The sequence below is a fragment of the Jaculus jaculus genome, chromosome 6 (assembly GCF_020740685.1).
Source record: "Jaculus jaculus isolate mJacJac1 chromosome 6, mJacJac1.mat.Y.cur, whole genome shotgun sequence".
Classification (NCBI taxonomy): domain Eukaryota; kingdom Metazoa; phylum Chordata; class Mammalia; order Rodentia; family Dipodidae; genus Jaculus; species Jaculus jaculus.
Window position 1 is genome coordinate 138550734 of NC_059107.1, and position 13693 is coordinate 138564426.

The 13693-nt window shown below is 43.9% G+C and overlaps 2 protein-coding genes across 2 annotated transcripts in view; one reads left to right on the top strand and one right to left on the bottom strand.

Annotated features, from left to right (window-relative positions):
• Nucleotides 1–7507, bottom strand: part of Fgd6 (FYVE, RhoGEF and PH domain containing 6) — a 177529-nt gene extending 170022 nt beyond the window's left edge. The window contains exon 1 of the mRNA XM_045151507.1: nucleotides 7399–7507. Within this exon, the coding sequence (XP_045007442.1) occupies nucleotides 7399–7414 (16 nt within the window). The 5' untranslated portion in view covers nucleotides 7415–7507. The remainder of the gene's footprint in view (nucleotides 1–7398) is intronic.
• A 484-nt stretch (nucleotides 7508–7991) lies between these two features.
• Nucleotides 7992–13693, top strand: part of Vezt (vezatin, adherens junctions transmembrane protein) — an 85203-nt gene continuing 79501 nt past the window's right edge. The window contains exon 1 of the mRNA XM_045151822.1: nucleotides 7992–8079. Within this exon, the coding sequence (XP_045007757.1) occupies nucleotides 8044–8079 (36 nt within the window). The 5' untranslated portion in view covers nucleotides 7992–8043. The remainder of the gene's footprint in view (nucleotides 8080–13693) is intronic.

Sequence of the window (13693 nt, forward strand, 5' to 3'; positions counted from 1 at the left end):
GGGATGGGATACCCTCCAATGAGTTGTTGGCCACAGAGGTCTCTGATGCCCCCCAAAAACTACAGACTATTGCCAAGGCTCTTGGTTTCCCACCAGAAATAGATGGTAAGACCCTACTGCTGAAGACTCCACATGTCTGGGCTGAAAGGTCACTCAGAAATCAAACTGGGGCTGAGCTGAAAACCTCTTCCCTGTAGACCAGCTGACAAAAAGCTGGAAAAAGCTGCACTGCATGCAGCTCAATGGGAAACAGAAGTCATTAGCAGTGAGAACAGTGTATACTGCAAGCCCCAAGTTTGGCCAGCCAGGCCAAATGACTGAACGGGTGCAATAGTGGCATGTCTATTATGGGGGAAACCAACTGCTCTCTAATTGGACTGGAGGGCCAATCTATGGGAGGGAATGTATGCCTGGTACTGAAAACGTAATCAAAAGCCTATGGTGGGGGAGGTCGTGAGCCTTAGGAGTGTAACTTATATTAATGCTACTCTTATTTTTGGTTAGAGATGCTTCTCTTTTCAGATGGCAGAGACCACTGGGATGACCCAAAAGGCACCATAGTGCTGAGAAGACATGAAGGAGGAGTGTTCAGCACTGAAATATCTCAATCACACCCTCCAAGGCTCAGGGGCCATTGCAGAAGAGGTGGCAGAAAGAATGTAAGAGCCAAAGGAAGGGTAACATTGCTTACAATGCAACTGTTGAAACAGAAATTGGCCTTGATATCCATAACCTCACAGTGCCCAGCACTACCTTCACAAGACCCTCATAATAGGAAGATGATGACATCAAAATAAAAGTGAGACTAATGGAGAGAGGAGATACAATGGAGTGTGGATTTGTGAAGGGGAGGGGAGGGAATTGTCTATTGTCTGTAAGTATGAAAGTTGTCAATAAAAAAAAACGTTTAAAAAATTATAAAAATGTGAGTTTTTTGCAATATGAAAAGTATTCTGGAGAGAAGATACAGCAATGCTCTTAACATTTCTGAACCTTACACTCAAAAAAAAAAAAAACTGTTAAGATGGCCAGGCATGGTGGTACATGCCTTTAATCCTAGCACTTGGGAGGCAGAGGTAGGAGGATCACCATGAGTTCAAGGACACGCTGAGAGTACATAGTGAATTCCAGGTCAGCCTGAGCTAGAACGAGACCCTACCTTGCAAAATAAATAAATAAATAAATAAATAAAAACTGTTAATATGGCTGAATATGGTGTTAGGGTCCTATAATCCTAGAACTCAGGAGGCTGAAACAAGAGGATGCTCCAGGTTTGAAGCCACCCTGGCTTCCACAGTGAGTTGAAGACCAATCTAGGCAATAGAGTGAGATCGCATCTCCAAAAACAAAACACCACCAAAAACCAGATCACTTAGTCGGTAGAGCACCAGATTTTTAATTTAATTTAAAATTTTTAGGGCCCAGGGTCCATGTCCCTATTCAGGCGTCTCAAATCCACTAGCATCTCGAGTTCACTAGCTAGGTGCAAACCTTTAATCCCAGCAGAGGCAGAGGTAAGAGGCTCCCTGTAGGTTTGAGGCCAGCACTGAACTACAGAGTAAGTTCCAGGTCAGTTGAGGCTACCTCAAAAAAAAAAAGTTAAGATGGTAGATTTTACAACAATTATAAAGAAACTCATCTAATTAACTTGGGCTTACTGCACCTTGGAGTACAGTCAGAAGGCTCAGAGGAGTTACTGACTAATCAAGGTTTGCTTTTCACTTAAGTCATTTTATTGTATTTACATAGTTAGTTACTTGTTTGAAACAGGATCCTGCCATATAACCCAGACCTGAAACTCTCCAAAATCCTTGCCTTAGCTTTCCTACATCATATTATTAATCTCTGGTACCAGCTTCCGTGTTTCCTTCCATCCTCTCACCTCAGCCTCCCTAAATCATTACTAATCTCTGGCAACTATGTCAGTCTTTCTTTTGAGTCTGCTTTCAAGAGGCAACATTCTTGTTCTCTCTTATTGCCAAAGGAATTAACTATGCATGAGCCAAAGTTGACTCCCAGTAAGTACATCACGGAATTCTCTTCCTAAAGTCCTTAAAGCATCCTCACTGACCCTCACTGGGAACTGGGGCTTACCATTGTCAGTCACCCTATGTATTGTAGGAAGCCAATAACCTAACTAGGGGAACAGGCTGACCTCACTGCAAGCCACTGTATGCACTGGGCTGGGGGAAGAGGGCTCATATGAATCTGGGATCATAACTTCTGAGATATTTTCTTCAGGAGACCCTTGATTGATCCTGTGTTTCTTTTCTTTTCTTTTTACTATTTTTATTTCTTTATTTATTTGAGAGAGACAGAGGCAGATAGAGACAGCGGACGCGCCAGGGTCTGTAGACATTTGCAAATCAAGTCCAGATGCATGCACCACCTTGTGCATCTGGGTTATGTGGGTACTGGAGAATCGAACCTGAGTCCTTAGCCTTCACCTCAACCACTAAGCCATCTCTCCAGCCCTGGGTTACTTGTCTTCTGAATAATGTTGACCCTCTGCATAGAAAGCAAACTCCAGGAGTATCCCAGGGCTGAAAATGAGCCTGTCAGTAATCAGCTGCCACACACACTGACTGTTTGATAAGTCTCAGTGACAGGAAACTTCTGTTTTTAAAAAGTTCAGTATCCAATTTAACATCAAATGATGTTTTGAAGAGGAAGCAGAAAGAACTTCAATAGGATTATTTTACAATTCCTTACTGACTGATAGGAACAAGTGTTCACCAAGTCCCTGGTAACAGCAACATCCAAAATCTTTCATATTATTCCTTTACTTTTATAGTTTAGTTTTTGAAACAGGAACTCTCTATATAGCCCAAGACGGCCTTGAATTTAGCAGTCCTCCTACTTTGGCTTCCTGAGTACTGGGATTACAGGAGTGCATTATTTTTTTTTAATCATCTTTTATGGCTCTATTTTGAAGGAAATATAAGACACTGATTCCAATGTCAAACTCTACTTGATAATGGAAATGAACCCAGCACCTTTGGATCTTAACACTATATTAAACAGTCAGATCCACAGTGTTTACAGAGCAATGCAGCAAATCTTTTTATTTACACAGCTGTTTGGCTCCAGGGAAATATAACGTTAAAAAAGTGACGTCCTACTACCATATTACTAACAATTATAAACAAGCTTGTCATCTGCTACACACATATGGCCACAGCTCACGTGGACACTCTTGTGGCTACTGCACCAGCCCCAAAGCCAAGCACAGGCATTCATGACACATTGAAATCTAAGTGCTCAGGGCTGGAGAGATGGCTCAGCGGTTAAGCACTTGCCTGTGAAGCCTAAGGACCCCGGTTCGAGGCTCGGTTCCCCAGGTCCCACGTTAGCCAGATGCACAAGGGGGTGCACGCGTCTGGAGTTCGTTTGCAGAGGTTGGAAGCCCTGGCGCGCCCATTCTCTCTCTCTCTCTCCCTCTATCTGTCTTTCTCTCTGTGTCTGTCGCTCTCAAATAAATAAATTAATTAAAAAAAAAAGAAAAAGAAAACTAAATGCTGAAAAAGAAAAGAAAACAATGTACACACTTATAATTCTCTTTTCTTTCTCATATACTGCAGAGAATGTTTCTAAATTGTCTACTACCTACCCACTGCCATAGACCTAGAAAAAAGGTAAGTTCTTCTTTAGAATACATATCATTTAAATACTGCACAACATACCTCTAATTTTCTTAAATTTTAAACCAAACACAATAAACACAAAACAAACATCCCTTCCTTTAATTGCAAATAACTTTTAGAAACCTTTCTTTTCCCTCAAGGTGGGGCCTCACTGTACCTCAGGCTGACCTGGAATTCACTATGTAGTCTCAGGGTGGCCTCAAATTCATGATGATCCTCCTACCTCGGGCCTCCTAAGTGCTGGGATTAAAGGTATGCGCCACCACGCCCGGCCCTTATTCTGCTTTTTAAAACTTTAACTTAGTTTTATTTATTTGAGTGAGTGAGTGAGAAAGAGGCAGACAGAGACTATGGACATGTCAGGGCTTCCTGCTACTGTAAACAAACTCCAGACACACGTGCCACTCTGCACAACTGGCTCCACACGGGTACTGGGGAATCAAACATAGGTTGCTGGGCTTTCAGGCTTGGCAAGCAAGCAAGTGCCTTTAACTGCTGAGCCATATCTCCAGACCAACTGACCCAAAACTTACTAAATTTGAGTGTCACACCAAAAGACCCCAGTTTTATAAGTACCATGATGGGTGGAAATAAAAATCTCAGTTCTCTTCCATATTTCCCATCAACACATAAGAAAGAATTTATTAAAACCTAGTCAGGTGTGGTGGTGTGCACCTTTAATCCCAGGCAGGGGTAGAAGGTTCACCGGGAGTTCAAGGCTACCCTGAGAATACATAGTGAATTCCAGGTCAGCCTGGGCTAGAACAAAACCCTACCTCAAAAAAACAAAAAAAAAAAAAAAAGAAGAAGAAGAAGAAGAAGAAGAAGAAGAAAAAAGGGCTGGAGAGATGGCTTAGCGGTTAAGCACTTGCTTGTGAAGCCTAAAGACCCCTGTTTGAGGCTCGATTCCCCAGGATCCACGTTAGCCAGATGCACAAGGGGGCGCACGCATCTGGAGTTCGTTTGCAGTGGCTGGGGGCCCTGGCGCGCCCATTCTCTCTCTCTCTCTGCCTTTTTCTTTCTCTGTCCACTCTCAAATAAATAAATGAACAAAAAATATTTTTAAAAAAGAAAAAAAAAGAATTTAATAAATAAATCCTGTCAGATAAGTGAGCAAAAAAGTAGTTAATGCTTCTCACTGAGCCATGCTAAAAAATCAACTAGCTCAGCTAGACACAGGAAGTGTCCCTCTTTTAAATGCCACAAAAATGTCTGTGGATTTCTTTTATTATAAATTTGATAGAGTATAAAAATAACATATCATTCTGGGGTGATTAAATTGAAAGAATTATTAACTTTCACGCTGAGCTACAAAAGTTGGGTTTACATATATAAATGTCAAATGCTTCTGTAACTGTTCATTATAAAGTATTATTCTAGAACTGAATGCTGAAAACATTTAAGCTATGAATATTTTAAGCACATTTGTTACCCAAAAGAAGGGAAGAACTATAATTCGAGGGATTTGTAAATTTCTAACCACTTTATTTTTTATTTTTAAAATATTATTTTAGGGCTGGAGAGATGGCTCAGTAGTGATTAAAGGCACTTGCCTGCAATGCCTAACAACACAAGTTTGGTTCCCCAGTACCAACAAAAAAAACCAGATGCACAAAGTGGTGCATACCTCTGGAGGTCATCTGCAATAGTTAGAGGCCCTAGTGCACCCATTCTCTTTCTCCCTCTCTCCTTGAAAATAAATAAAAGAAAAAAATTTAATATTATTTTATTTATTTATTTGAGAGGGAAAGAAAGAAGCAGAGAGAGAGAGAGAGAGGGAACGGGCAGACCAGGTCCTTCAGCCACTATAAACTAACTCCAGATACATGCACCACCTTGTGCATCCGGCTTTATGTGGATACTAAGGAACTAAACATGGGTCCTTTGGCTATGCCAGTAAGCTGCTTCACTGCTAAGCTATCTCTCTACCCTGCTTATTATTTATTTATTTAGTTAGTTAGTTTTTTTGAGGTAGGGTCTCACTCTAGCCCAAGCTGAACTGGAATTCACTCTTTATTCTCAGGGTGGCCTCACAGGGATCCTCCTACCTCTACCTCCCCCTAGTCCTGTGATTGAAGGCATGCGCCCAGAAGTCCTGCTTACTTTATTTATTTATATATATATATATATATATATATATATATATATATATATATATTTATTATGTTGAGATAGAACTTCTGATCATCCTTCCTCCACCTCCTGAGTGCTGGACTACAAATTGCAATCACCACATCAAGTTTATGGGTTTATGTGGTGCTGGGGAATCCAACTCCGGGCTGTGTGAATGCTAGGCAAGTACTCTATCAACTGAGCCACATGAACAAAGATGAAACACATAAATTTAGGATGAAAACAACTCATTATGTAAGCGGGAACTTTCACTAAGTAAAATAAAAGTCTACAAATAAGATAACTACACTAGTCCATAATGTTCACTCGTGCATACACAGCGCATCAAAAGGAAAGAACATCAACAAGAACACTTAACTCCTTGCTTTCATATTTCTATTGGCTAATTTCTTGCATTTAGTTGTAAACTGATAACACCGGGCAGTCCAACGTATCCAGGCTTCAGAAATAATACAAATCAGAAATTAGTGTGTTGTTTGACAGTTTCAAGTTACAGGAATTTTAAACAAATGCCAAAGAAAGCAATGAACATTTAATCTGATACTTCAGTGCTGATGTTAGAAGTCACTTAGGGAAAGCTTGAAACTATTTTACTAAAAGATTTCTTATCAAAGTTTCTTTATCAAAAGTGAATCAAAACGTTAAAAAACGAACAAACATACATTATTACATCCTGGCTTTAAAATTAACCCATGTTCTTAAAAAGTCTAAAAACAATTTTTAAGAAATACATTATTGAGTTCTAGCTTCAAAATTTAAAAATGACCATAACACCACTTGGGTAATTACAGGGGAAAATAAAAATTGTTCCTTAAAGATACTCAGCAATACAATGCCCAGAATTGCACACACCAAGGTAAACAGTGGCTTTGTCATTTGAGTGAGTGGAAAGATCTACAGAGAGCAGAAAGAAAACGAGGGCTGGTGGCTAGAGGTATGAGGATCTCTGTGAGTTTGAGGCCAGCCTGGGCTACTGCTATTTTTTATAGCATCCTACCCCGAAAAAAAACAACAACCAGACAAATGAAACAAGGGCTTTGTTTATGCGCTATCCAGGTACATAGACAGAAAACAATCACAAAAGAAACTGTGTGAAGATGCGGAAAGTAAATAAATAAATAGATAATATATGCCACCGGCAATCCTATTCCTTGAGTACTCAGGTAACAGGGTTACAAGCGCGAGGAAATGAAAACTACTGTTTCCACCTCCTTCAGAATGCTGAGGGTCTTTTGGGTCGCTAGTAGGTTTAAAGAGACTGAGCCTGGTGGTCGAAGGGCAGCGCGTTCGGAATAACTATAATTGTTTCGGATGGGAATGTACTCTTCTTGCCCCAATCTGCAAAGTGGAAGTTGGTCAAGGTGTGGGATGAGCCGATGGAGGTTCGGTCCAGGTCCACCTGGCGCGGAACTCCGGGCGCAGGACAGACTGGAAGGGAGGTCCCCGGCGCTCCCGCAGCCTCCCGGCAGGAAGGGAGCGCGGATCCGGCAGCCGGGTAAGGGCAGAGACCGCCCGAGACCGCCGGGAAGGGCGCTCGGGGAACCGGAGCCCCAGCCGACCGCCGTGCGCCCCAAACTTTCCCAGCGCAGCGCAGCGCAGCAGCGCGAGCGCGGCCACTTACCGGCGGCAGAAGTCATGATCGCCGCGTCCCGCTCGCTTCCCCGCTCGCTCGCGCGCTCAATCCTAGTGTCCCTTCCAGTCCATGGTCCCCAGGTTCAGGCAGAGGAGAAAAGCACCCGCAGCACCCACATTCCCGCGCCGTGCCTCCGCGGTGCCACCGGAGCGCCTCCACAAAAGGAGATCGCCGCTTGCAGTGTTCCTCCGGCGCTCCCGGGAGCGAGCAGGCGGCGGCGGGTGCAGGCAGGCGAGCACGAGCGCCACCCCGCCGCGCTCCCGGCAGGCCGCCAGGCGCGGGCACGAGCGGAGTTCTCCGCGTCTTCGCGGGCGCGCGCCCCTCGGCTCCTCCCGTTCCCGCCCCCCGTCGGAAAAAAAAAAATCAGTGCTCCAAGCGCTCCCCCCGCCCCGTTACAGGCGTCCGTAAAAGGCAGACAAAAGCCGGCGCGTTGTCCAATAGGAAACCGGAATTTTCTTCCTGTTCCCGCCCCCTCCAGGGACTACACTCGTCTTCTGCTCCAATCAGCAGGCCTGAAAAGGGGCGTGAGCCGCGAGGCATGCCGGGAATTGTAGTCTTCAGGACCCTGCGGGGCGGACTTGGGTGCTGCCTTCATTTCCCATCGTGCTGAGGCGGGTGGCATGGCGGAGAAGGATGACACCCGAGTTTGACGAAGAGGTGGTTTTTGAGGTAAGGGGAAAATGGCGCTGAGTGTGGATGGATCGCCTTTGTGTGAGAAGGGACGAGAGGCAAAGCGAGGAGGCACAGCGATGCGGAGTGCAGCGAGCGCTCGTGCGGCCCTGGGTCACCGACACTCCCCCCCCCAAAACCCCGGCTATTTCGGGGCCTTCAGGCGGCCGCAGCGGGACAGGTGTAGCCTGAGGGGCCTTGGCTTGACCGGCCTCGGCCCCAGGCCCGCCCAGAATTCCCAGTCCTAGGCTGGTTTGCGGGGCCCTTGGGCGGGCGGGAGTCCCGTTCATTCCTTCCCAGGGATGTCTGCACCTCCGCGGTACGGTGCCGCGCGCCGGGGCCAAGGCGTGCTTTCTAGATACTAATACAATTTAGCCTCCTCCCTTTGCATCTTGATGATGATGATGATGATGATGATGATGGTGATGATGATTTTCTCTGTCAGTATCCAGAAGTGCTTCAGGTCATGGTTACCACCACCAAGGCGTGGTCCTTGGAATGCAGGCAGCAGGTGCCAGTTTCCTCTGGGCGTTTAAAGTCTCTGGGCGTGAGACCTGCACTGGATGGTTAGGGTCCGGACATCTCAACATCTAGGTTCCATTCTTTTGTCCTTTGCCGTTGCGCCAGGTGTGGCTAGTTCTTCCGATTATGGGCTCTGGTCTGGATGTGAGTGCTTTTGTGTAGGACTGTTTTGAGACGTCTCTGCCATCTTGAATGAAAAAAAAAAAAGTGTGTTTTGGATGTCTTATTTTCAATCAGATATATTCAAAACTCGCACCCCTTGAATGTATTTATATGTATGCTTCACATATAAATCCATCCATTCATTTTAAAAATAGAAGTGGTCTGTGCTCTAACCACTGGAGAGCCGGGTACGGTGGGGAATGTTGAATGTTGAGGCTGTCATTGGAGGAGTAATTTGGAAACGGTTGTCTGTTTTTGCCACCTCTGAAAGTTACACCCAGTAAATGATATCCGAGGTAAATCTTTAACTATGACTCGAATTGGAAAGATGGAAGGTAGAAAGAATGCAGGAATAAGAGCTTTGAGTATGCTAAGGCTAGGGGCTGGAGTGTGTGTGACTGTACCTACCTAGTAGGCATTTTTAAAGGCTGGAGTGTGCAGGGACTTGGTGTGACTGCAAAAGAGGAGTGAAAAATGTGACCATTTTGCTGTAATGAAGAATCTGGGTGTGAAAAGTTCACTAGAAAGGAGAAGGGCCTGCATGTTGGAAATGAGAGAAAATCAATAAAATAATGTCTTGGGTAGATATTTCTAAGACAAAATTGAGGGAAGAGTCACTGATGGACAGGAGTTAAAGGAAAGACTGAGACTAAAGTGACTTAGATTTCTAAGTGGACTTAGATTTCTGACTAGCTGTATTTTTTACCCTATCTTCTTTGATTTCTGAAATAATAAGTGTACAAAACACCTAACTATAGAAAACTACCAAGAAATTTTAATTATCCACTATCCAACCCCCCAAAGGTGGCCTCTGTTAATAATATGGTATATGCTCTTATAAGTGTCTTCCTATTCAAAGGCATGTTTATGTTTGTGTGATTTTTTTTTTAACACAGGGGATATACCTCACACAGTTTTGAATGTATTTCTCATTTAAATTTATTTTTTCTTTTTTTTACTTTTTTAAAATTTATTTATTTGAGAGTAATAGAGAGAGAAAGACACAGAGAGAGAGAGATTGAGAATGGACACACCAGGGCTTCCAGCCACTGCAAACGAACTCCAGATGCGTGCACTCCCTTGTGCATCTGGCTAACGTGTGTCCTGGGGAACCAAGCCTTGAACCGGGGTCCTTAGGCTTCACAGGCAAGCACTTAATCACTAAGCCATCTCTCCAGCCCTTGTGGATCTTTTTCTATTCATCACTCGGAAAATTGTGTGCTTTTTTTTTTTTTTTTTATTTGAGAGCGACAGAGAGAGAGAGAGAGAAAGGCAGATAGAGAGAGAATGGGTGTGCCAGGGTCTCCAGCCACTGCAGATGAAATCCAGACCTATGCGCCCCATTGTACAACTAGCTACCGTGGGTCCTGGGGAATCGAGCCTCGAACCCAGGTCTTTAGGCTTCACAGGCAAGTGCTTAACCACTAAGCCATCTCTCCAACCCTATTTTTTTTTTTTTTTTTTTGAGAAGGGGTTTGGTGTCCAATCCAAGCTGGTCTCGAATTCTGCTTCCTCTGACCTCAGCATTCAGAGTACCTGGAATTACAAGTGTATGCCACCATGCCCTGCAATAATAGCATTTTATTGTTTATATTTACATTTATTAATACACTTTTAGCCAGTTTTATTTCTTCAAGCATTTTCTCTACTCCCCTTCTGTCTGATTTACCTTTGAATACTAGCTTTTTTATTTCCCTTCTCTCTTTTTTAAAAATTTTTAAGAATCATTGTTATTTATTTATTTCAGACAGAGAAAGAGGCAGAACAAGAGAGAGAATAGGTGTACCAGGGCTTCCAGCCACCACAGACAAACTCGAGACACATGTGCCACCTTGTGCAGCTGGCTTATGTGGGTCCTGGGGAATCAAACCGAGGTCTTTTAGCTTTGCAAGCAAGTGCCTTCACTGCTAAGCCATCTCTCCAGCCCTTAGCTTTTTAATTTAATTTAATTTAATTTTTAATTTTTTGTTTATTTTTAATTATTTATTTGAGAGCGACAGACAGAGAAAGAAAGAGAGAGAATGGGCACCCCAGGGCCTCCAGCCACTGCAAACAAACTCCAGATGCATGTGCCCCCTTGTGCATCTGGCTAACGTGGGTCCTGGAGAATCGAGCCTCGAACAGGGTCCTTAGGCTTCACAGGCAAGCGCTTAACCACTAAGCCATCCCTCCAGCCCTATTTTATTTTTATTTATTTATTTGACAGAGAAAGAGGGAGAGAGAGAGAGATTGAGAGAGAAAGAGAATGGGCGTGCCAGGGCCTCCAGCCACTGCAAACGAACTCCAGACATGTGCACCCTCTTGTGCATCTGGCTAACGTAGGTTCTGGGGTATGGAACCTCGGTCCTTTGGCTTTGCAGACAAACGTCTTAACCGCTAAGCCATCCCTCCATCTCACCTCCTCTTCTTTGTACTGAGAATGAACCCAGGGCTTTCCCATGCTAAATAGGCATGTTTCACCCTAGCTTCTTAAAAATTGATTTTCATGAATTCTTCATTTATTATTATGCTTTTATTACATCTGAAGGTTTTTTTTCCAGTTTGCTATTTGGTTTGTTTATTCTTTCTTTTCATTTGGTTTTTCAAGGTAGGGTCTCATAACCCAGGCTGAACTCGATAGTCTCAGGGTGGCTCAAACTCAGGGCAGTCCTCCTCCTCTGCCTTCCTAGTGCTGGGATGAAAGGCGTGTGCCATCTCACCGAGCCACAGAGAGTGTGAGAATGGGCATGCCAGGGCCGCTAGCTACTGCAAACAATGCATATGCCACCATGTGCATCTGGCCTTAAGTGGGACCTGGAGAGTGGAACCTGGGTCCTTAGGCTTCACAGGCATGTGCCTTAACTGCTAAGCCATCTCTCCAGCCCCACATTAGTTTTTATTACAATGTAGTATACATAAGGAATGTATATCAGTGTATAAATTTATATATGTTCACATTGGACATACCCTTGTAGCCAGCAAAATATCATCACTGACATTTAGCTCCCTCTTGCTGCTTTTGTCACTGCTCCCCGTCCCAAAGATAACCCTTATTCAGAACTGTAATAGCTTACCAAAATTAGTTCTGTTTTTTTAAAAAAACTTTTTTGTTGTTGTTGTTTTTCAAGGTAGGGTCTCACTCTGCCCAAGCTGACCTAGAATTAACTATGTAGTCTCAGGGTGGCCTTGAACTCACGGCAATTCTCCTACCTCTGCCTCCCAAGTGCTGGGATTAAAGGCGTGCGCCACCACGCCCACCTTAAAAACATTTAAAAAAAAATTATTTACAAGAAGAAACAGAGAGACAGCCTCCAGATGCATGTGCCACCTTGTGCATCTGGTTGACATAGCAGTCCTGGGCAATCAAACCGGGGTCCTTGGGCTTTGTAGGCAAGTTCATTAACCCCTTCTAAGTGAGTCAGCAGTCTTCCTTCTTTTTATGTACCCTAGTACTGACTTTACAAATTGATATTTATCCCTTTCTTGAGACTTAACTAAATAGGCCCTTAAGGGATCTAGTTCTCTTCCCGACCCCTCTCTCTCTCCTGTTTGTTTGTTTGTTTTCCAAAGTAGTGTCTTGTTCTAGCCCAGGCAGACTTGGAATTTCAGGGTGGCCTCCAGCTCACAGAGATCCTCCTACCTCTGCCTCCCCAGCACCAGGGTTAAAGGTGTGTTCCACTGCTCCTAGAGGATCTAGTTATTTGCTAGGAAGAAGTGGGTGTGGATGTTGTCTATCAGTTCTATTTATTTTATGGTTATTGCTTAGTTTTAATTTTCTATTTTTCTTTTTTAATCTTTATTTATTTGCAAGCAGGAGGAGACAGACAGAGAGAGAGAGAGAGAATGGATGTGCCAGGGCTTCTAGCCACTGCAAATGAACTCCAGATGCATGTACCACATTTCACACCTGGCTTTATGTGGGTCCTAGTGAATCCAACCTAGGTCTTAGTCTTTGCTGTCAAGTGGCTTACCCGTTGAATCGTCTCTTCAGCCCCTATTTTTGATATTTTTCTTTTGTTTTTAAAGGCAATGTAATATCAAGGCATGAACGGAATAGCCTAGCAATCCTAGCTCAGCTATTCATTAGTTAAGGTTACTTTGAACAAGTTAAGTTGTCTGGGCTTCAACTTTCTCAGTAGGAAGTAGAAATAACAAGACCTATCTCACAGAACAGTTAAATGACTTACTAGAAGTTACTTAGATGAGGACCTGGCACAATATAAATATTCAATAAGTATTATTAAAAATTTCCAAGGTAGCTGGGTGTGGTGACACATGCCTTTAATCACAGTACTTAGGAGGCAAAAGTAGGAGGATCACCATGAGTTCAAGGCCTCCCTGAGACTGCATAGTGAATTCCAGTCAGCCTGGGCTACAGCGAGATCCTACCTTAAGAAAGAATATATTCCAAAGAGCTGGATCCAGGTTCGAATCCCCAGTACTCACATAAGCCATATGCACAAGGTGGCACATGGGTCTGGGATATTAGGACGGTATAAAATCTTGGCATCTGTTTGAAAACAACTGGCTAGTCTGTATACCTGTGTAGATACCAATTATCCGCCCCCCCCAGCTGGAAGCAGAACAGCAGAGTGTAAGATCATTTTTCTTCAATGAAGATATTTGAACATGAGGTTAGGCCCAGATTTCTGGAGACCCACATGAATTGTTCACTCTTCTAGTTAGGTCTGCCAGGCGGAGTATGGTCTGATAGCACAAGCCATGGCCCACAGAGTCTGGATTCAAAGCACAGAGGCCGGGTGGCACTTACCAGGTATCCTCAGGCTATACCTGAGCTCTGCAGCGGCAGTGGCAAAAGGGGCTAGCCTGATCTATTGATTGATACAGGGCACATGGAGGCAGAGGGTGGGGGAGGGGAGCAGCTCATGTTCATAGGACCCCTCAGGAGCACTACATGCCTAACTTTGTGGCAGTCAGCTACAAATCAGAG